At 55.0% G+C, this 22,275-nt stretch overlaps 9 protein-coding genes across 9 annotated transcripts; 5 read left to right on the plus strand and 4 right to left on the minus strand.

The window, feature by feature from the left end:
• Positions 1-3,794: 3,794 nt before the first annotated feature.
• On the minus strand, positions 3,795-4,637 carry LTHEOB_454 (SAC3/GANP/Nin1/mts3/eIF-3 p25 protein; the record flags this gene model as incomplete). Its single annotated transcript, XM_035513585.1, has 1 exon — positions 3,795-4,637. One exon carries the CDS (start codon positions 4,635-4,637, stop codon positions 3,795-3,797), a length of 843 nt encoding a protein of 280 aa, XP_035372456.1.
• Positions 4,638-5,005: 368 nt separating this feature from the next.
• Positions 5,006-6,017, plus strand: LTHEOB_455 (Hemolysin-iii channel protein; the record flags this gene model as incomplete). The annotated part of the gene is made up of 3 exons (XM_035513596.1): positions 5,006-5,488; positions 5,535-5,765; positions 5,826-6,017. The coding sequence occupies 3 exons, from the start codon at positions 5,006-5,008 to the stop codon at positions 6,015-6,017; spliced, it is 906 nt and encodes a 301-aa protein (XP_035372457.1).
• A 995-nt stretch (positions 6,018-7,012) lies between these two features.
• Positions 7,013-7,891, plus strand: LTHEOB_456 (Glycoside hydrolase family 17; the record flags this gene model as incomplete). The annotated part of the gene is made up of 1 exon (XM_035513607.1): positions 7,013-7,891. One exon carries the CDS (start codon positions 7,013-7,015, stop codon positions 7,889-7,891), a length of 879 nt encoding a protein of 292 aa, XP_035372458.1.
• A 679-nt stretch (positions 7,892-8,570) lies between these two features.
• LTHEOB_457 (uncharacterized protein) lies at positions 8,571-8,891 on the minus strand (the record flags this gene model as incomplete). The annotated part of the gene is made up of 2 exons (XM_035513618.1): positions 8,571-8,816; positions 8,877-8,891. 2 exons carry the CDS (start codon positions 8,889-8,891, stop codon positions 8,571-8,573), a joined length of 261 nt encoding a protein of 86 aa, XP_035372459.1.
• A 515-nt stretch (positions 8,892-9,406) lies between these two features.
• Positions 9,407-11,090, minus strand: LTHEOB_458 (G protein-coupled receptor protein; the record flags this gene model as incomplete). Its single annotated transcript, XM_035513629.1, has 2 exons — positions 9,407-10,303; positions 10,353-11,090. 2 exons carry the CDS (start codon positions 11,088-11,090, stop codon positions 9,407-9,409), a joined length of 1,635 nt encoding a protein of 544 aa, XP_035372460.1.
• Positions 11,091-13,626: 2,536 nt separating this feature from the next.
• Positions 13,627-15,480, minus strand: LTHEOB_459 (Peptidase C19 ubiquitin carboxyl-terminal hydrolase 2; the record flags this gene model as incomplete). The annotated part of the gene is made up of 1 exon (XM_035513640.1): positions 13,627-15,480. The coding sequence occupies one exon, from the start codon at positions 15,478-15,480 to the stop codon at positions 13,627-13,629; it is 1,854 nt and encodes a 617-aa protein (XP_035372461.1).
• Positions 15,481-15,781: 301 nt separating this feature from the next.
• Positions 15,782-16,768, plus strand: LTHEOB_460 (Ribosomal protein l9 RNAse h1; the record flags this gene model as incomplete). Its single annotated transcript, XM_035513652.1, has 3 exons — positions 15,782-15,971; positions 16,025-16,251; positions 16,307-16,768. The coding sequence occupies 3 exons, from the start codon at positions 15,782-15,784 to the stop codon at positions 16,766-16,768; spliced, it is 879 nt and encodes a 292-aa protein (XP_035372462.1).
• An 833-nt stretch (positions 16,769-17,601) lies between these two features.
• Positions 17,602-18,783, plus strand: LTHEOB_461 (Ketose-bisphosphate aldolase class-2; the record flags this gene model as incomplete). The annotated part of the gene is made up of 3 exons (XM_035513663.1): positions 17,602-17,709; positions 17,759-18,534; positions 18,585-18,783. 3 exons carry the CDS (start codon positions 17,602-17,604, stop codon positions 18,781-18,783), a joined length of 1,083 nt encoding a protein of 360 aa, XP_035372463.1.
• A 2,432-nt stretch (positions 18,784-21,215) lies between these two features.
• Positions 21,216-22,194, plus strand: LTHEOB_462 (Extracellular thaumatin domain containing protein; the record flags this gene model as incomplete). The annotated part of the gene is made up of 2 exons (XM_035513674.1): positions 21,216-21,528; positions 21,581-22,194. The coding sequence occupies 2 exons, from the start codon at positions 21,216-21,218 to the stop codon at positions 22,192-22,194; spliced, it is 927 nt and encodes a 308-aa protein (XP_035372464.1).
• Between the last annotated feature and the right edge of the window lie 81 nt (positions 22,195-22,275).

Here is a 22,275-nt window from a genome sequence, read left to right on the forward strand (position 1 = left end):
GGCGTGCAGAGCCACACTGGTGTCGCGTGTGAGGCCGGACATCTTCCGTCGGAGATAAGTTCCTTGATGGCTGAGACAGAAGAAGCTAATAGCATCCTTTTCACGCAGAAATTTACGCTCTTATGTTGGATCGAAGAAGCATCACAGTCAACAAAGGAGCATTTTTTTTTTTTGTTCGAGTGGCAGTCATCTGTCCTTGAATATGGACCGGAGGATCGTTTTTACGCCTTGTAGGCCAGTAGTCAGAAGACAGTTGCTTCCCGCTCGTTGCGCGGTTTGAGCAGCAGGAGCAACATCCCAGCGATCGACACATGCATGTCCGTCCGTCTTTTACTTCTTCACAGACTCCTCCACCCCCCTGAGCGCCGCACCATGATCCATCGGCGAAGATTGAGCGGAAATGATAGGCGCCAAAAGCCGATAGCAGCCGGTGTCGTGCTCAGCACAGGCGAAAGGAGCGTAGTATGAACGTTGTATCCGATGTGGGGTCATGGCGGCATAGGGCTTTCCCTGACCATCGAGCGAATGCCAGCCGAGCTGCACCCTTGCCCGATCCTGCTGTCCTTCGACGTGCAGCACGAAATGCCCTCCTTCGACCAATCACTCTTCACGGCAAAAGTAAGGCTGAAGTTTGACCCACCGCATGCGTTGGCTGGGAAAAAGAATCATTGGGTACAGAGAGCTCTCGCCTCTCGACGCCGGGGTCCCACTCCAAGGGTTCAGTCCCTGCATTCCCACCCACCGCCATGTTGGATGCAATGCTACCCCGCCCGTCACCGCCATGGCGGTTTCCGCGGGAGGAGTTTGCTCCGATGCAGCTCTGCCGCCCGCTGTGCCCACCCGGTGGGGCACAAAACATCACTCCCTCGCCCACGGCCCCAGGAGAAGCAAAAAAAGATACGCTCGACGCGGATGGGACTCGAACCCACAATCTTTGCCATGTTCCACTGCTTGGAAGCCGGAAAGCAACTATATTTCAATTAGTACGTTGTTGATGTTGAGGTGTGATGTTGTGATGACTTACCGCCTTACCATTAGGCCACCGCGCCTTTGGATGATTACAACCCGGCCCGCAATGCTTAATACCGTATAATTTTTCTTTCTACCGAGAAAATCCCGAGCACAGTTGCACAATAATGAGAAACAACCACTGCATGTTATGGCATTGTGTGTAACACAAATCCAAAATCGAAGTTTTGCGAGGCCGTCTCTTCAGACTTCTGCGCTGCTGCGCTGTGGCCTCGGCTCGTTTCGATGAGCGGTGCTTCCTGAGTTTCTATCCAGTAAATTTTCCGGACTGCGCCTTCCTTTTCACGACTGAATCGCCAGACATGATTCTAGCCCCTTCGTACGTCGCTCCTTATTCCGTCTCCACGGTGTCTGGTTCCTGTGATTGCCTTGTCGAACGCTCTTCTTCTTATACTCTGTCTCTAAGCTAGACTGGTAACATCCTCGATAATGGACCTCGTATCTCTCTCTCTCGAATAAAAAAAAGACATAACTAAAAAGTTTACTGGTGTGGGATGCAATTGCCAAATCTTCTGCTTCCAGACGTGATGGTAACAGGGAGACTGCTACATAGTAGCGTACCGCACCACTCACCACAGGGGTAGGCCGCCAAATTTTTATCAGCTGCAAGGGGCGAATCGGTTTTGACAGATTTGGGCACTACGAGACTGAGTGTACAAGGTAATCACACACTTTCGAGAGTGACCTTGTCTGCATTTAGTAGGTCCGGTGGGTATGAAATTTTGATCTCGATAATGAATACTTGAGCTGTGATACTGAAGTATACCTTCAGATGCCGAAAACCTTATCTAGTTCGCCTTGTTAACGGCAGTGCTACTCACTTTTGCACATATCTAGACCTGATTATTCATATGTGAAACGCGCTCGTTTGTCGACCGTGCTTCCACTGTTGTTGACATTCCATCAGAATTTTCTGGGAAATATGTGGCCACTGACTCCATTCTTGTGCCTACACAATCAGATTATGCTCTACAGGAAATTTTTCAAAGTGCGTAGTTCTAACTGGAGTTCAAGCACTTGTTTAGAAAGGAGTTTTACGAGCAGGTCAATCCCCAGTTCACTATGCCTGCTGTGACACCCAAGTCTGTGCTTACCATTTTCTTCATGAAATCGCGGCTTTCATTCTTTTGTTTTGCGGATAATCAGCATTGCATTCCTTACTTCAACGGCAACTTCCTTACGAGAATACGTTCATTCTACTAACGCATATATATACGGCCAGTAACTGGCCGATAAAGTGAGCAACAGCAGTTTCCGATTCATTCTGCATCATCAGCGCAAAATCCAATTACACACACACACTCTCTCTCTTTTTCTCACTACCCCACGTCCTACCACTTCTACCAGTCAAGAAAAGGAACGACTACCCGCACGATACAAACATCACCAAAACCACTCCTCTTACTTTTATCCACCTCTTCCCCTTTCCCTTCACGCTATTCCTGGATTTCCTTTTCCTGAATTTCTTCTCCTGATAGTCGAACACCACCTGACCATCCTTGACCCTGCTCAGAATTCCCTTTTTTACTGCACCCCCACCAACACTTTCAACTCCTCGACCCCATTGACCAGCCATATTGCTATTTTCTGTCAAGAGATCCACCCTTGGACCTGGCTGCATAATGTCCGTAGCCTCCAGCGCCATGATGATACACCGCTGATCATGTGCCCACTACGCCCCTCGTTCAGCTTGTCATCATCAACCTTTATCACAACAGCATTACTACTGTACCCCATCACCCGTATGATTACGCATAGATGTTTTTTTCATCACAGTGTGCTGCCGCTCATCCTGCATCCAATACCAGTTTAGTAGTCAAGTAGTACTCAGATAAGTATGTTTTTGTAGATAATAGAAATGGCAAGGTTGTGGAGGAAATGGATGGGGAAGGCAAAAGAGAGAAGGGACGGGGAAGGAAGATAAGAGTGCCGGTGGAGAATATGAAGATCATGGAGGATATGAATGAGTACGCAGGCGAGGAAGCGGAAGTTAAGGGACGGGATCCTGACTGCGCTGTTGAGGGGGCGAGCTTGTGTGATTTCCGCTGGAGAGATGAGTGAGGTGGAGGTATGTTTCGGCCAGAGTATTGATGTCGATAAAGCTGACTGTGTGCAGGGCAGCATTCCGAGATCAGTCCAGCAACGCTTTCAAGAAAGAGGAACGGGGGTTCGTTTGATAATGGGATGATTCTGCCCTCGCGATGTCCGGTATTCATGGCGTTATTCAGCAGTGATAAACGAGACTCACACAAATGAGAACCAAAGCCCAAGCAAGATACTCAAAAATTCGAGGGGAAAGTACAGTTTATTTCAATGTAGGAATTCACGGCGTAAGCATGCGAATGTCTTCGTTTACAGTGAATGATTACGGGAAAGTACACTGTAGTACTTTGTTAAAATGTTTAGCGGAGTTTTACTGAAGACCTGGCAATGCGTTGGACAAGCTTTCAGTGTCTCTCGAGGTCCTGAAGCTCGTAAAAAGTGTCATGACGAATTTAACATGTCTCTTGCAGCACATCCGAATTCTGGAGCCATCGGATGCAGCAATATGAATGTCTTTGCCATGAAAGTCACGCAGTCACGATTCGAGAACACCACTCTTGTTTGCTGTTAACGTGACTCATGTTTTCGGCACTGCAGTTCTAACAGTGCCTTTTGATATACGACAGAAAGGAGCTCAGGGGTATACTAACCTAACCAATGACTCCACAGAATGCATGCACAGACAGCAATAAACATGACGAAGCGCGTACTGACCGATAAGCTCACCTTGCTTTTGGACGGCGGATAACGACCTTATCCCCCTCGTGAAGTTCCCACCCGACCCCGCTCTTTACGAGCTGATCCCAATCGCGGCCAGTGCACTTCTCGATGTACCCCTTTTCAGCGCCGAAGTAGCTCCTACCAAGGCACTTGAGAGCGTGGAGGCGGATGTCGTCCTCCTTGAACTCGAGAATGCGCTTCTGGTAGCCGTCGACCAGCTTATGCAGCTGCCAAAAGCTGATCCAGTCATCCATAACCAGCGCTCGGAGCAGGCGATCGACACGGCCCGTCGGGTCTGAATAGGCGAGGCCTAGCCTGGACCTGTGCGCAAAGGCGGAGGCAAGGTCTCCTTGGCGGCAAGCCAGGTCGAGCACGTAGTAGCCGGCAAACTCGTTGAACTCGGAGCTTGTCATGGGGGTGTGGGCGTGGATGTGGTTGAGGAGATAGCGCAGGGCGGGCAGATACGACTCCCAGGACTTGGTCAGGATGGCGGCGTGTATGATGAAGATGTAGGCGCGCTGAGCGAAGTGATCGGTGCGGTGGGAAGCTACGATGGCCTCGCGGAGCTTGCGCATGGCGGACAGGATGGTGCCGAGCTCGGCAGTCGGGTTGGGTGACGAGACGGGCGGCGAATCGAGCGTCTGCGAAGCGTCGCGCTTAGTCGGACGGACGGTCGAGGGAGTCAGCGGCACGGTCTTCGGCGAGGCCAGAGAAGGACGCGCGCCCGGGGGAGACGGGGACTGTGATACTTTTGGGGCCGGGGCCGGGTTTGTCTGAGAGACGGACATGGCGGCGAACTGCTCGGCCAGCTTGTCGCCGCCGCCGGAAGCTGCGCAGAACTTCATGTAGCGGTCTACGATTTTGTTATAGAAGGACTCCTGGGCGCGGGCGTCATTGAGCCTGGTGGGCGTTAGGAGAGAAGAGCAGCGAGGGCCAAAGCTAGGCTTTCCTTGTCTCGCCCTTGGAAGGCAGGCCGTAGGCCTCGAGCGGGTCTGAAGGGCCTGGCTTGAGCCTGCTCCATTGCATCGACGGGCCTCGACGGCCAACGGGCCGCTGGGGGGCGTTCATTGTCGGTGACAGCGGTTGAGGGCGGTGTCGGAGCTATGGCGGGGTGGTGTTGGCGAGGCAGGCGCGATTGACACCACCGCACGAGTCAGGCCGTGGCTCCTCGCCCAACAACTGCTCATCCACAAACTCTTTCTCCGCCATAGCCATGGCTTCAGCAAAAGAGCGCGCTGAAACGCGCCTGACCCTCCTCTGGCACGAAATCCACCCTTGGCAGCAGGACAACCACTACATCCAGAGCGGCTACCGCCCAGCCTCAAATTCCTTCCGCAAGTCTGCAAAGAGCCTGTTCTACCTGCACAATGAGACGGTCAACGTCTACACGCACCTGCTGGGTGCCGTTGCCGCCGTTTCCGGAGGGTGTGCCCTGTACGGCGCCCTCAGGCCGCGCTACGACACGGCCACGCACGAGGACGTGGTCATGTTTGGCTGCTTCTTCCTGGGTGCTACCATCTGCCTTGGCATGAGCGGCACCTACCACCTGATCAGCAACCACTCGCCGCACGTCTCGCGCTTTGGCAACAAGCTGGACTACATGGGCATCGTTTTCCTGATTTGGGGGAGCTTCATCCCGAGCGTGTACTACGGCCTTCTAGAACATCCGTCCTACGTGCGCTTCTATTGGATCATGGTCCGTCTCGCACATGGCCCGAAGGAGACGAGCTGACACCGCCCAGATCACGACCAACAGCATCGCCTGTGCCGTAGCCGCCGTCCTGGACAAATTCCGCTCGCCCGCCTTCCGTCCCGTCCGAGCTGCCATGTTCGTCGGGCTCGGCCTGTCCGCCATCTTCCCCGTCGTGAGCGGCCTCAAGTTGTACGGGCTCCTGGCCTTAAGGGAAAGGATCGCCCTCGATTGGCTGGTCGCGCATGGGCTCATGTACATCGCTGGTGCTGCCATATATGCCGTAAGATTTTCCCAATGCTCGTGTCGCCTATTGTATGCTGTGTCTTGACGATGCTCCTAGATCCGATTTCCCGAACGCATTTGGCCGGGCCGCTTTGACATCTGGGGAAGCTCGCACCAGATATTCCATGTGCTGGTGCTGTGTGCTGCAGCCACGCACTTGGTCGGCCTGATCAAAGCTTTCGACTTCCAGCACTCGCAGCCCTATGTTACGGTGGACCGTCTGCATCTGCTAGACCTACCCTGGCTGTGAAGCCCTTTCGGGACGCCAAGAAAGGCCTGAGCGAACTTCTCTTGCCCAAAGAATACGGCTTCTCGTATCGAAGCGAAGTCGTACAGACCACAGCGTCTGCTGTCAGCTGGGAGCAAAATTAGAAAATCCTTCGACGATCAACGGACAAGACAGAGTAGATATGAATAGAAGTAGAGCTGGACGGCAGAGGAACGGCGCGGGAGCACATGGTCCATGCAATTCATGCCCCTTGGTGGAGAGGCTGGGTCCGTTCGCAGCCACACAAGCTCCTTTCATTTCCGAGCATCAACGCCCTCTCCACAACTGCCGCCTGACCGGTACGTAGGGCTACCGTCAATCCCCCAGCAGCAGACGGTTCCAGAACGATACGGCTATGACGGAGTGCACATCAGTCTTTCAGCCGCATCGCTTACGCAGCGCTCGCTCTTGGCGTGGCACAAGAGGAAATAAGCAGCAAGCCATTGACCACGGATCGCACGACGTACGTCACATGGCGGCGGTCTAGCCCTTGGCTGGCCTTGCAGCGAACAATCTCGCTCGTGGTTGGTGGGGATGGGTGGCGCTCCGGGAGAGGCTGTGCCGACTGCAAGCCGCCGTGCCTCTCCCGACCACCACCGGAAAACGCGCCTCATTCCCGCACCCCCCGTCTGCCGCAGGCCAGCCAATGGCCCCGGCAATGGAAATACTGTTTCTCCTGTCTCATTCCGCCCCTTCCCCTGCTCTGGCCCATTAAATCGCTCGACCTTTACGAGATTAGCCCGATGGCCCGCTGGGATCAAGGCCGCACACCCCTGCAGCTGATCATCGACGTGGAGCCCGTCCACACCACATCCACCCATGCCGACGTTTCTATTTATTCACACGGCTCCCTCCCGCTCTTCTTCCATCCTCCACCCTTCCTCTCTCTCACTCATTCTCCCTCCACGGTCATCAATTGGTGCCGTAGTCCTTCGTTTTTACAATCACACAATCGTTAATAGCTTAATAATTTCACAATGAGGCTCACCAACGCCGCCGTCCTCCTCGCCGGTGCCGCCCCGCTGGCCAGCGCTTTCCGCAAGGGCTTCAACATTGGCGCCACCAACGCCGATGGCAGCTGCAAGACCCAGGCTCAGTGGGCCCAAGACTTCAAGGGCATGAAGAACCTGCCCGGCAACTTCAAGGACGTCCGTGTCTACGCCGCCTCCGACTGCAACACGCTTGAGCTGGCCGTCCCCGCTGCCAAGGACGCCGGCATTCAGCTCCTGGTCGGCATCTGGACCGAGGATGACGCCCACTACAGCGCCGAGAAGGCGGCTCTCGAGGCGGCCATCTCCAAGTACGGCGTCGACTGGATCTCGGCCGTGTCGGTCGGCAGTGAGGACCTGTACCGTGGCGACACGCACTCGTGGCGCCTGGCCGAGCAGGTCTACGACGTCCGCGGCATGATCTCGCAGGACAAGTACGGTGGCAAGGGCATCTGGGTCGGCCACGTCGACACGTACAACGCGTTCAACGCCTCGTCGGCCGATCTTATCCAGGCCGTCGACTTCCTCGGCGTTGACGCCTACCCCTACTGGCAGGGCGTGACCCCCGACCAGGCCCAGGAGACGTTCCAGAAGGCCCTGGACGAGACGCAGAGCTTCATCAACCAGTACAACCCGGCCGCCCACCTGTGGATCACCGAGACCGGCTGGCCCACTGGCGGCCCCAACTTCGGCAACAGCATCGCCAACAAGGAGAACGCCAAGATCTTCTGGGATGCCGTGCTGTGCAAGTACGCCTCCAGCTACTCCATCTGGTGGTACACTCTTCACGACACCTCGACCGAGGCCCAGGACTTCGGCGTCGTCGACGACAACTTCGGCGCCCTCTTCGACCTCAACTGCCCTTAAATGGCCGGTTGAGTACGATTTTTGATTTTTGATGGCATGGCGGTACGGGAATGTGTCTAGAAATAGAAATGGGATGATGTACTGGGTGGAAATAAAGCAACTCATGCGATAATGCGCAGTCGCTGAACAAACATTTGAACTTCAATGTAAATATTTTGACAACATACAAAACTTTTATGTGAAACCTCCTGAACGATGCGTGGAACTGTTTTACAAATCAATTGAATGAGTCTGTCTCTCCGAGATAATACAAAGGTCCTGCAATCAAAAACAAGCACGATTTTTTTTTCTGTGTATCAAACACTTGAACTATGGGTAGCTGAAACAATTCTCTGGACAGAGAAATTGAATTGATGAATACTGCCACTGTTCGCGCTGGCATTCAACTTCGGCTTTAACATCCGCCTGTACGTCCTTAATTGAAGTGAATGGCTGACATTGTGTAGTTTTTGAAGCGCACATTCACATCTGGATAAACAGGATGCAGTCTCTCTAAGGAGTCAGGAAGTCGGAAAGCTTGATTCTCTCGCAACCTTAAGTAGCGGCACGGCACAGCAAACTCCAAGATCGAAAGCTTAAATCGTTAAGCTTAATTTGATTGCTCCATTACTCGTAACCCAGGAATTGCCCCCTTCTAATATAAGACCAAGAATTCCCCCATTGCCCAAACCATGCTTCTCTACTGAGCAGGTCTCTCGTTGACCTTCTGGCCAACGTTGCCATGCTCGCCGCCAGGCACGTTGGTAGCATGCGAGCCGACGCCGACGCTGGCGTACGAATCGCCGGCAACGGGAGCGTCACCACCCGCAGCGCCGGCACCCTCCTCGTGCGCCGGCACGTTGTCAGCGCCGAGACCGTGGGCTGTAGAGAGTATCGTGTTGTTGTCGTGAGTGATTGCAAACTGACGAGGGTGGCAGGGGGGCAACTACGGTACACTGCGCCTCCTTCAGAAATTTCTCGCTGGTGGTGCCTGGTCGCCGGGAACCTTGGAGTGAGGCATGTTGATGGATTGGAGTAGGAGGTTTTGTTCGAGTGAGTGCTCTCTGTCTTTCATTTCTGCTATCTCACTTGACATGAACATATCGGACGAGGACGCAGAGGGTGACATCACCATAACTATCCCCCGTTCGCCCTCGACAGACTAGCGACATCACCCGCAGCGGTGGAAAAATGGTCTATATCTCCATGATAAAGTGGAGACTTGAATGATATGCGAAGGTTGTCTGCAAGTGCCATGACCGAAGCCTGGACGTCACATCTTAGAAGCTGCCAAGCCTCAACACAGCCAAGTGAAAGCTCATTATAACGTCAGATTGCTCTATTGATTCTTGGTTGCGAATACATGTAAATGCAGTGCGTAGTGCGAAAGGTCCAGCCATCGCTTATGCAATCCGCATGATGCCCGTCCACAGTCGTGAGGCACGTCCTTTTTTCCTCTTGGGGTGTGATTACAAGGTTCATAATGTCAAATCAACAACAAAGGAGAAAAAGTTTCAGAGGATCATCCACCCTTTCTCAGCTCATCTTCCCCATCTCGACGTCGGCCTCGGCGTAATCGTCGTCCAAGTCGCCTCCCCACTCGCCCATCCTCACCTTCTTGCCCAACCACACGCCGAGGGCCGAGGCGACGCAGGCGGCCAGGAACCAGCCCTCGAACCAGCGCTCGACGAAACCGGGCTCGAGCGGGGCGCCGAGGGCCTCGCTGATGACACCGCGGTACTCGGGCGGCAGGTTGGAGCGCAGCAGCAGGGCGGAGCTGATGACGTAGGCGGCAGAGATCTGCGACACGATGAGGGCGAGGTTGGAGCGGGCGTGCTGCAGCAGGGCCAGGGCGGGGCCGGCCAGGCGCGAGAGCAGCAGGAACGTCTGCAGCACGCTGTTGAACGAGGCCAGCAGCATGACGCCGGCCAGCAAGAAGGAAATCTGGCGCGACCAGGCGGCGCGGTCCAGCGACGGGTCCCAGTGCTTGGCCAGCAGGGCGAGGATGTTGTTGATGGGGTCGCTGTTGGAGAAGTTGGTGCCGGGCGAGTGCAGGCGGCGGAATGTCGTCAGTGTGGTTGCACCGATGCGGTACAGACAGTAAATGGAGAAAATGTACGAGAAGAGGTTGAGCAGCTTGCCCACGGCCGTCTTGGACCGCAGCTGGGCTTGACGTCTGTTCTGCATGGCCAGCAGCGAGTTGGAGAGCCCGGCTGCCATGGTCTCCAAGCCGGAGATCTCGAGCTCCAGGCTCTGGCGCTCCTGCTGCTCGGCGTTGCCGCGGATGCTTCCGATAACGCGCGTCATGAAGCCTTCTTGCTGGTTCTCGGACAGGCGGCGCTGCACGGCACGCAGCCGACTTTGCTTGGCCTGCAGCATGTCATTCGTTGCGTCCAGGCCAGCCTGCTTGCGAGCAATGTCTGCCTCTGTGATCTGTTGCCGTTAGTGGAGGATCCCTTTTCACAAGCAGAGCAGCACTCACCGTCTTCTGCTTGACGCCAAAGTTCTGCCACAGAGAACTAACGGCGGCAAAGCCTGCAAGACTGGCCATCAGGCTGACGCCAATGACACCGATCCGCTCGAGACATCCTTCGCTGAAGCTGTGCTTGTTCACATAGCTCTTCTCGTGCAGGTAGCTGCCCAGCAGCCCCTCGCCCAACCACCAGAAACCCAGCAACCAAAGCGACATTCCAACGCCCTCCAGCAACCACGCAATCTTGATCCTCCCCCCCTTGCCCGAATCGGTGAAGCTCCATCCTCCGGCGGAAATGACCGAGTGGATTTCCAGGGCGGGCGTGACCAGTATCATCAGGACCAGCAGCAGCGAGAGGGTGGTGCGGAGGGCCAGGCCGCGGGCGGCCTGGTTGAGCGAGTTCGAGATTTCGCAGAGAATGAGCTCGACCAGCACGGTGCTCAGGGCCACGTTGGTCGAGAAGACGAGCCCGGCGACGCGCTGAGCCGACGGAGCGCCGAACTTCCGCCTCCACGGCTCGCGGAAGGCGACGGCAGTCGTGGGCGAGTGCGACTCATGGTGGTGCGGCGGCGGCGGCGAGGTGGGCGATTGCGAGCCCGAGAGCAGCGGGAACAGGCGGTGGTGCACGATGAGGGCGACTACGAGGAAGGTGGCGACGAAGGGCAGGCACGAGAACAGAGTGCTCGACGCCGAGCGGCGCATGTAGTCGGGAACGCAGTCATCGCAGTCGTCGGCGGTGGGCAGCATGGGGCGGCGCGCGGAGTGAGCGAGGTGTGAGAGTTGGAGCGAGCGGCGAGGACGGTGCAACGGCGTTTAGCGGGGAGCGAAGGAGTCGGTCGACGATGCGTGTCGAAGAGCGGGTGTAGACCATTAACATGCAAATTCCAACCGAACGGGATCGGCGTCGAAGGGCGGCTGTCGCAGGCTCATGGATGCGCCTTGCATCACCGTCAGAGGCGGAGTCTCCGGACGCGCAACCATCGTTGAGCCCCAGCCACACGGCCCACCCCCGGCCAAAACTGCAAGGGCTTTGCGAAATGACCCCGATTGCGATGCGCAAACGCCACTTTGCCCTCTGAAAACGCTGACGAGTCCGCCTTATTTCGAGCCGCCCCGTCCGCTTGCATCGTGGGTTGTCGTCGCCTCAGGCCTCAGCCCGGCCCCGAACCGTGGCACCATCGCCAGCGCACCACAAGAGCCTCTCGATCTGCGTTTTTTACTAATCGCTCTTATCATCCAGATCTGCGCCTCTGCTATCCTTCGCGGTGGGCCCTTATTTAGAATTAAGTGGACCCGCCCTGTACTCTTCACTTTAGGCCTTTGTAGACTAGTCTCCCTAATTTTGAAATGAGAAAGCCATCTCACTACACTGCCGTTGCTCCGTCGTTGCATCCCAGGGGCAAATACAGTACCGGAGCAGCGGAAGGACAATATCTATTCTGCTATACTGTACCCGCCAATCCGCTCCTCACTTCTGAGACATCTATGGAACAGTCCCCGCGTCTGGAGGCGCTGCGTAACCGGCGCCTCGTGCTGCCGTCCCAGAAGGCAAAACAGAAGGCCTAGGCAAAAGAGAAGCGCCAACCTGGGATCGAACTGGGCACATCGGGATGATTGCTGAGCCAGCCACCAGTAATCTTGCACGTATTGCTCATCTCTATCGCTCTTTCCGAGTCATTTCATCGCAGACAAGAAAGAAATGCACTTTATATTGCAAAATTGAGGCCGAGTATCATCATCCAGCAAATCAAAGCAAGCGTCAATAGCTCAGCGGTAGAGCGTAGGATTGCAGTTAAACTCAGCAATCATCCCGAGGTCCCCGGTTCGATCCCGGGTTGGCGCTTCTCTTTTGCCCAGGCCTTCTGTTTTGCCTTCTGGGGTTGTTGGTTGTTGGAAAGGGATGCAAAAAGGGGTGGGGGGTTGGTCCACTTTGACCCTTGGCACGTAGGGAAACACTGACAAATTTGTCCTGCCCGCTACTTGTTTATGAGCTGCTTAACAAGCAGCAGCAGGCATCTGTTTTCTTTGCTACTAGTTGGCCGCTATAATATCACTTTCAACCGAAATGTTGAAGTGAGTGAATGAATTAATTAATAAGTACTTTCTTAACTCTTTCACGTAGGTAGTAAGTAGACGAGGTAGAGAGAGGTATTATTAATTACAACCGAAGACTAGTAAGAATTTATTTCGTTCGTGGCGTGGGTAGATAAGGCAATAATCTAGACAGGTACAAATGTGAATTATATATATTAAGAATCGCGTTAAACACTTACTTCTAGAATATAGCTTCTACTATCTATATAAACAAGTTAAATACTAACTAAAATCATCGGGGTGACGTATTGTTCCTCGAAGAAAAACTGCAGAGGTATTGCCTCTTATTCTTCCTCTTCGCGCCAGCCTTCGGCCACGATATCTATTTACAACCATGGATAACCATCTTTGCAAAACAATGAATAAAATGTATGGATGGTTGAAAATAGAAAAGGGTGCAATATTATTTATGCCTTGGACGAGCAAAAAGATGGCAACGACGCAACGGGTTATGCGACTCAAGCGATTTTAAGCATTCCGTCTGGTGACTTTTTTTTAAGAAGCAATTTACTTCACTTTGCAAGGCACGACATACCCCGCAGGTCAAGGTTGCCATTGTCGTAAGATCTATCCAGTGCTCAGATTCGGCTGGAACATTAGATACGAATTTGCAGCTTTGTAGAAATGTATCGACCTTCACTATGTGCGATGTACGGGGTACGGGCTTTTGCTTCTGTTCACTGGGGCCTTTCAAATTGAAATTTCCTGAGCCTCGCAATCCACTGATGATATTTCAAGCATTCGAATATCCTTACTTAATGGCGAAGTTGGTCTTGCGTCCAGAGAGCATCACAGGAAATAAAGCAGTGGCAAGCAGGCCATCAACTGTGTGGGACAAAAGGAGATAAATTGAACGATTCAGAGCATATCTGAATTCTCAGGGAATGGACATGTCCGAGCAGTAGGCATGTGGCCTACTCATGTGAAGGTCTCGGAACAAGAGAGAAAGAAGAGGATAAAGCGAGAGGTGACACCCACACTGATGCCGAATAAAAGGAAAGGGAAAAGAATGCCAGTCACCCATCTCTAACACGCTCTAAGTGAAGACCAACCGCCGGTAATTGACACCTGCCACCCAAGAAGCTGGCTTGAATGCCAAAATGAATAAATGTCGAGAATGCCTCGAAATACACCGAAACGCCACCATCTTCTCCTATGGCTGTACAGACGCGACGGAAAGTGTTTGGATTCATACGTCCTCCTCTTCGGGTCTCGCGATCTCGTAGAACAAAAGGTAAACCTCCTTCTGCATCCCCAGAACGTCGCTGGTCTTGCTCTCTTTGACCTTGTCGTCACTGATGCGCCACCACCTGTTATCGCGCTTCTTCGACTTCCGCTTCACCGACTTGGCAATCGACTCTGCCTTTGTTGCTGCTCTTTCGCCCATCGAGTGCAACTTCGATGGGGAGTGTCCGGGAGACGACGTCTGCTTGAGCGACAAATTGTCATCCCGAGGCACAGACGTCGGCGTTGCACGTTGGCGCATCGAGGAGCGCGAAGATTTGGATGACAGTGATAACGATGATGCGGTGGGAAAGGCAGGAGAGGGTAAATGGGCAGACTCGGGGATCTCTGCGGGTTCGAGGGGCTCCCTGTACGCCGAAGGGCGAGGGCTTTGGACTGTGCTGGGCACTGTGCTAGGCAACGCGCTGGGATTTGGGCTGCCGTTTAGACTATATACACCCTCAGTACCAAAGGAATGTGGTGTAGAGTAGGGGGGGATTTGAATCTGGCGCCGGAAGCTCTCATAGTGACCACTGTTGTGGCCTCCCTTGTGGGTAACGACACCTAATAAATGGTACTTCCTCTGATCCAGAATTCCGCCAAGCGGCAAGGTTTCGGGAAAAGAAACCTTTGCCATATTCTTCGACGAATAGGTCCCGTAGTTTCCGGCCATGAAAAGTGACCTCGAAAGATGAACAGCGAGAACCTTGGGGAAAGTGGAGATGCGCATGTGCCGCGCAATCCTCCTTTTAGGCGCCAAAGTGCTATCTGGCAGTTCGACGTCTGCTGGCGGTTTCTCCGGATTTTCCTCCAGAGCCTTGCGCAATTTTGCTATGTCTGTCTCCAGCCGCTCCCGTGCATCATCCTTCACAGCCTTCGCCAATTCCTTCTCTTTAAGTTCCACAGCATGTTGTAAGCGGCAATACTCGCATTTGAAATCATCGATATGCTCAATCTTGAGCATGCCGTCGAAGCATTGGTTTAGCGTGGTTGAGGACTGGTGGGGCACGTTCAAGGTCAAGGTGACGAAGCTGGAAACCGATGGCGCCGGCTTGAAGTGGCAAGTGAGGCACTCAATCTGGGACTCCAATTGGCCTTCGAAAGGAAAGCCTTCCTCGTCATCTTGTTCCTCGGTATCCGAATCCACGTCCGCGTCCGCGGCAGAACCCGTTTTCTGCTTTAGGAGCTCCTTTCTGAGATCGGCGCTCTCCTTTTCCGGCGCGTCGACTCTCAATAGGGCCGCCTGCTGCCTCCTTGCCCGCCTCCGCGCTATGTGGCCGGCATGATACTCCTCGGAGACGCGTTCGGTAACGAGCTGGAGGAACTCCTGGGCGTCCTGCTGTTGTCTGCTGATGCGCGACATGAATGCGCGCTCAAGCGCGCCGACAAAAGTTTGCGCCGAGATGGTCTTGCGGTATATAGGGCGCTCATTCAACCTATCCAACACATCCTTCAAGGCATGGGTCACGATGCCCTGCTGTAGCCCGTCAAGCTTCACCGCGTCAAGGTCCTTTTGGCCGCCCTCGACGTCCTTGCCATTCTCCGGGACCTTGTAGACTTCGGGGCCGTCGAGCGCGCGGCGATGGATCTCCCGGATCAGGTACAGACGCAGGTGCGGGAGGCCTGCGAGCGTCTGGAGAACAGAATTGATAAAGCAGTCATTTGCGGGATTGCTGAGGCCGACGACGCCCTTTTTGCGCGCGGAGTTGGCGGCATCGTCGTCGAGGAAGAAGGTCGGACCAAAGACGTAAACGAGAGTGATGGCCGCCAGAGAGGCACCGGCGGCGTAGGTCGCAATGGTCAACGGCTTTTCCGGCATCCTAGAGAGTGGAGGAGTTGGCGGCGGGGGCTTGGGCGGGCATGAAGGTGTGCAGAGGAGTGCTTTGCGGCTATCGCCGGAGCAGGCTGAGGGGCGTGAGCGCGGCGGGCGAATCAGCCATCTGGCTGGCAGCAGATCGATTGCTCTTATTGCGCAGCTCGACCGGCAGCGCAGGCCGCGATGGCCGCCGCCGTCCGTGAGAGAGGATCGGAGAGAAAAAAGGCCGAGGCTGCGCGCGCCAAGAAGTCCAACCCAAGACGCGCTGTGCGCCGTCGACCTTACCTGCAAAAGTGCCATCACCATGTCCGCTCCGCTGCGGCCCTCGCTGCTGCCTCAATGCACCTCGTGTGCGCGCCGCTTCACCAATTCCGGCCTGGGCGCCTGGCCGCGGTTCCAGCAGCAGGTCCGCGGCGCAAAGAAGAAGGCCAGCAACCTCCCGCAGACGCTTTCCGTCCGCCTGCTCAAAGACGTCAAAGCCTATGGCCGTAAAGGTACGCCCGGAAAGCTGCCAATTGCACAGCTCCAGCTCACTGGATCCCGGCAGGCTCGTTCGTCCCCGTCCCGGCTGGTCTGATGAGGAACGGCTGGTTCCCTCGCTATACCGCCGAGTACATCACGCCCGCCGAACTGCTCCAGCTCAAGGCCAACGATGTCACCATTGAGCGCGATTACACGTTTGGCATGGAAGAGGCCGAAGTGAAGCAGGAGGAAGCGCGCGCTGAGGTGTTGGAGATCGCGACGCCCAAGCCGATTGAGGTTGAGGGAATCAGCGTGCGTGCTTCACATGGCAGCCTCTATCTACTTCAAATTGCTGACTGTTGCACAGCCTCAACGATCCATGGAGCTGATTGAAATCTTCGTTCCCTCGCGCATCGATATCGCCGGGACACCAAGAGACACAGGGAAGCCCAAGGAAAAGCCCAGGGAGCAGCCGCAGCCGCAGCTCCGGGGTGTGTCTGCAGCGGACGTGCTGGCTGCGGCATCTGCAGCGCCGCCGAAGCCCGTAGATTCGCGCATTCCGATCCACGGCTCGGTGTCTACCAAGGACGTGGCTGCGTTCATCACTCAGCAGCTTGCTGTCAACGAGGAGGCAGCGCGCGTGGTGGTGTCAGAGCGTGATGTGTCCTTCCTGGACGGCACGGAGCCAAACGACGAGACAAAAGTGAGACATCTGGGCGAATATGAGGTCGAGATCAAGGTGAAGGGTTCGGAGGGAGGCGTAAGGCGAAAATTGCGCGTTTACGCCGTGGAGCGCTCGAGTGAGGTGGTGCATGAGGTGGAATCATGATCGGCCGACCTCTGTTTTGGGTCGGCGGAGGCAAATAACTGTGTATACACTAACTCTGAGGTTCTTCGGCCCCGAGGGGACATCAGGATCATGTCACGGGCTGCGCGATAAAAAAAAATGCACGAGAGAAAAAATCGAGAATGCGAGATAGGAGAGGCATGCGGCATGCTGCGAGATAAGCAGGCTGGGTCAAGACTCTGGCGGGCTGGCCGCCGCCGGCCGTCGAAGCGAACGGACGGCCCAAGGCGATTAGCGTGTCCAATGCACGACGGGAGATTGGAGTGTTGTGGCAGCTCGTGGCAGCGGGACGGGACCCTTGGGAGGGCGGATTCATCTGACGGACAGCGCCGGCAGGTCGCTGATCCTGCGGGCTGGGCGGCCAGTGAGGGCGCGCGCCGGGCGTGCCTGCGCTTGCCGGCGACGAGGATCCTCGGGACGATTTGAGCAGTGCTGCGCCGATGCAGAGCCGTAGCCCCGCCGGCCATGACACAATCGGCCGCAGTGTTATGATGAAATCCCCACCTGCCCCTCAACACACGCAGCTTCTTCCTCCCACCGACTCGAGCCCACTGAAATCATCGCACTCTCATCGCCGCTGCACGCCTTGATCTGGTGAGTTCGCTTCTCCCTAGTGCCCGTGCGCCCAGCCCGCCGCCAGCCATGGCCCCGCTGATGCAACCGCTCCACTGCGCCGGCAGCTTCAAAAACTGCCCCTCCCCCTCCACCCTCTTCTCTTCTGCGTCTTCTTTGTGATACCCCGTTGCCTCCCCTGCGCTTCGCCCCCAACTCACGTCTTTCCAGCCTCACATACCACTCCCACCACTTCTACCAAAATGGGTGCCCAGGACGTTCTCAGCCGCAAGTCCGGCGTCATCTACGGCGATGACGTCCTCAAGCTCTTCAAGTACGCTCAGCAGCACAAGTTTGCCATCCCCGCCATCGTAAGTCATCGCCCGCCTCTCGTTCTTGCCATTGGCTGACCCTGCCCAGAACGTCACCAGCTCGTCGACAGTCGTTGCCGCGCTCGAGGCTGCCCGCGACAAGAAGTCGCCCATCATCCTGCAGACCTCGCAGGGTGGTGCCGCCTACTTCGCCGGCAAGGGCGTCGACAACAAGAACCAGGAGGCTTCCATCCAGGGTGCCATTGCCGCGGCTCACTACATCCGCGCCATTGCTCCCGCCTATGGCATCCCCGTCATCCTCCACACCGACCACTGCGCCAAGAAGCTTCTGCCCTGGTTGGACGGCATGCTCGATGCCGACGAGAAGTGGTTCAAGGCTACCGGCGAGCCCCTCTGGTCCTCGCACATGATCGACCTGTCCGAGGAGGACGTCGAGTTCAACGTCTCCACCACGGCCAAGTACCTCCAGCGCATGGCCCCCATGAAGCAGCTCCTCGAGATGGAGATCGGTATCACCGGTGGTGAGGAGGATGGTGTCAACAACGAGGACGTTGACAACAACTCCCTCTACACCCAGCCCGAGGACATCCTGATGATCTACCAGCGCCTCTCGGCCATCTCTCCCTACTTCTCCATTGCCGCTGGTTTCGGTAACGTCCACGGTGTCTACAAGCCCGGCAACGTCAAGCTCCACCCCGAGCTCCTGTCCAAGCACCAGGCCCACGTCAAGCAGGCCATTGGCGGCACTGACGACAAGCCCGTCTTCCTCGTCTTCCACGGTGGCTCCGGCTCCTCCAAGGAGGAGTTCCAGCAGGCCATCAGCTACGGTGTCGTCAAGGTCAACCTCGACACCGATCTGCAGTGGTATGTGGACGCCCCAAACTCAATTCCTACAAACACTAACGAATACGTAGGGCCTACCTCATCGGTATCCGTGACTACGTCCTCAACAAGAAGGACTACATCATGTCGCAGGTCGGCAACCCCGAGGGTGCCGACAAGCCCAACAAGAAGTTCTACGACCCCCGTGTCTGGGTCCGCGAGGGCGAGAAGACCATGACGGTCCGCGTCCAGGAGGCTCTTGTCGACTTCAACACTGCTGGCCAGCTGTAAGCTTGTTGCCTAAGACCGCAACCAAGCTCTTTTTGTGTGTTTAATGGGTGACGACGTTCCCGGATGGAAAAGGAGACGGCATCATTGGAGTAGGAGATCGAATTGTGATGTATAAATGAATGCATGAAACTCACCCAAACCTGATTGGAATTTGCGTTGGAATTGAGTGAGCTGTGACTCAGGAACGAAGCCCCGCCAAACCGAAGTCACATGGGCGCTTCGCTTCGATCAATCCCTTAGCAGCAATTAAGCATCGTTCGATCGTCGCCGTTGCTCATCAATTGCTCCCTTCAGCATCCCATTCCTCCTTCTCGATGCCTCTTGGTCAACGTCATGTGTTTCGGATAACCCGCGCCCAAGCTCGATTTTCCGCGCATCCTCGGCCATCGCTAAGCCAACAAACCCTCGGATATGTGCCTCCTCTGGCCCGTCCCTTTGCTGCCGGACAAACCGTGATAGCTCTCCGACAACGGCACGCTCTCGCCAAGTCGTTCGGGGTATCATTGACACCTTGGCCGCGGAGAGAAGCGGGGAAGGAGCGCATTCCCCGGGAACATACGGGGAGACCCGGGTGCGCGGCTAAGTATGCGGGGGGAGTTCACAACGGCCAAAGACGCCGTGCTGCTGTGGTCGGAGAACGTTCTAGGTATGCTATCATAGTGGGTCTGGGGAGCTTCATGCGGGAAATAGTGGATAGCAGAACCGTCCTGGGAGGAGATCGGGATTTTGCGGAGGATCGGTCGGGGAAGCATGGGAAAGATGCAGTTGGGGTATGATCTACCTCTTCGGAGTGTATTCCTACGTCCTTCGTTTGGTACAACGAAAAAAAAAAAAGATTATGCACCCCTGGAGGTGGGTCGGATGATTGCTATAGTGAATGGTCACGCATCCGTATACAAAATAGAAAGACGGCTAGGTAGTAACTCTATGAGCTCTGCCCGTCCGTCACGCTGTCTCTACTCTTCGTTATACTCGGCCGCTACCCCGGCCTGACAACCATACCTGCTATAGAGTTAGTTGCAGGAGAAGGGCCAAGTTTGACAAATTCACTAATCGAGAACCATAGCTCATGGTGTAGCATTTGTAAGGATCAGGATGTGCATCACACGAGAAATGATCAGCTCATCACCAACCGGGCATAGGCGATGGGGCCACGTACGCTCCATATTTCAACTGTCAAAACAACCAATGAAAGTGACAGCGCCTAGTCTGAACGTGAAAGGTTTAACTTGCTTCGTATTTCTAGAAGAGGCATGACATCACTTAAAAATTTTAAGTTTATAACTCAACACAACGGCTTCTCAGCTGGCTCAAAAGTTCAGCAGGCTCAGTAAATATTTCCGAAGCAGCACAGACAGCAAAATGATACCTGGAGGCCCCGCAAAGAGCAAAAAGATGGACACTGTGGGAATTGAACCCACGACCTTTCACAAGCACGATTGATGACGATGCGAAGCGAAAATCATACCCCTAGACCAAGTGCCCGGTCGTTTCATTGGCTGAATTGATGAAATCACCTCAGAGGAGTGGAAATATGTGCACAGGCATCCCACAGAAAGTCGAGAAAACCGATTGAAGAAAGCTCGTTCATTGATTTTCTGGGGGCTTTATGACGTACGGAGCTCGAAACTGAAATGCTCATCATACCTAACGGTAGGGCTTAGAGGAGGGGCTTGTAGAGAGATGATTGACTACAGACTTTGGGGCCGGGCTACAAGCGTGGCGCAAGAAAATTTAAAGAAGCTTAAGAAGGGTCAAGAACCTTGGTAGTAGACGGTGTATTAGCTGGCGAGATGGGGGGAAGTCTAAGTTCCGCCGCGCAAATGGGATGATACCGCAGTGCGAGTTTCCACTTTATAATTGTGAACGACTATTTTGTTGACATTCGGAGGACTTAGCAGCTATGAGGCTGGGTATGAACACAGTTATACAGTAAAGGGTGGGCCAACTGATGCATGCTTATTACCCTTTTCTACGTTCTTACCGGCGCTTTCTCTTGTTTACCCTATGCTAGAAATCGTAAGGCCGAGTGAAGTTGAGATGATTAATTTCTCGTACCACGGACAAGCGGGTCACCATAAAAATCAGTAGTGTACTCACGAAAGATTGCAGCACCGCTATTATTCCGAAAGATGTGGATAAATATTTCTTTGCTTGAACCAAAAGTGCTTTTGTTGATGTTGGAGAAGCCTCCACATGGTAAAAATGCGTCATCAAGCCGTTCCTTCAACTATTTTCAGAATGGGTACCGTGTTTTCGGGACCAGCAACAGGGACCAAAACGAACAAGCCATAGGACCCTGTTGAAGAAGAAAAAAGTAGTACGGAAAATGGTACAGAGAGGGTCTGATCCGAACGGTGAGGTATAAAAGCCTTAGGTTTTCTTTCCTCAGTTCTCTCTACAGCATTTCACCTCAAGCCTCATTGCCTACGATGAAGTACGCCATCAAACTCGCCGCCGTCACGGTGGTTGGCCTCGGCTCGGTTGCTCGGGCTGACCACGCCATCGAAGGTGCAACTGGTTCCGCCGAGATCATCAACAACTGCCAGAAAACCGTCTACCTCCACTCGGTTGGCGACTCGGATGGCCCAGAGCATGTCATCCCCCCGGGACAGTCCTGGAGCGAGCGGTACAAGCAAAAGGAGGGTGGTGGAGGACCATCGCTCAAGATCAGGACCGAGGGTACCGCCATCATCCAGTTCGAATATTCAGCCTTCCCGGACCAGGTTTGGTACAACCTGAGCTGTAAGTCGTCTCCCCAAATCCAGCACGACGTCTTGCTGACCAGCACAAACAGACGTCGACTGCTGGAACCAGGCAACTCACTCGGGCGACCGCTGCCCCTTCTGGAACGACTCTTTCGTCGTCGAGAGTCCCGGTGGCCAGCCCAACATCCCCTGCCCGACCGGCAAGAGCTGCAACTACGTCTACAGGTGCCCCTACGATGACCACGGACCCGGTGTTTCCACCATTGCCGGTGGCCCCGTTGTCAACATGTTGGATCCCACGCAGAACATCAAGCTGCACCTGTGTCCCTGCGAGAAGGACCCCAACTCGGGCGCCTGCCAGATGGCCAAGGGCCCAGGCCTGCCAGTTGATGAGTCCCGTACCGCCGGCATGGAGGGCGTCAATTCGTGCCCTGGTTTAGGCGGTGCCGGAAGGGGATCCACGGGATCTACCCACGTCCCTGTCATCGTCCCAGGACCTGGCTCACCCCAGTTACCCTCCTCGGAGGACGACTATGTCCCTACCAACCTCGAAAGTCAGTACGGTTCGCCCGATGGCTATGGTTCGCCCGACGCTTACGGTGCTCCCGATGGCTATGGTTCGCCTGACGGTTACGGTTCTCCCGATGGCTACGGTTCTTCCGATGGCTACGGTTCGCTTATTGGCCACGTTTTCCAGGCTTAGAATGGCTGCCGGGAGTCTCCCAGTGGAGGAATGTGAGGACAACCGCTAGCAATAGATTAAATCAGAATTTCATTTGTCGTC

This window comes from Lasiodiplodia theobromae, assembly GCF_012971845.1.
Source record: "Lasiodiplodia theobromae strain AM2As chromosome Unknown scaffold_1, whole genome shotgun sequence".
Classification (NCBI taxonomy): Eukaryota; Fungi; Ascomycota; class Dothideomycetes; order Botryosphaeriales; family Botryosphaeriaceae; genus Lasiodiplodia; species Lasiodiplodia theobromae.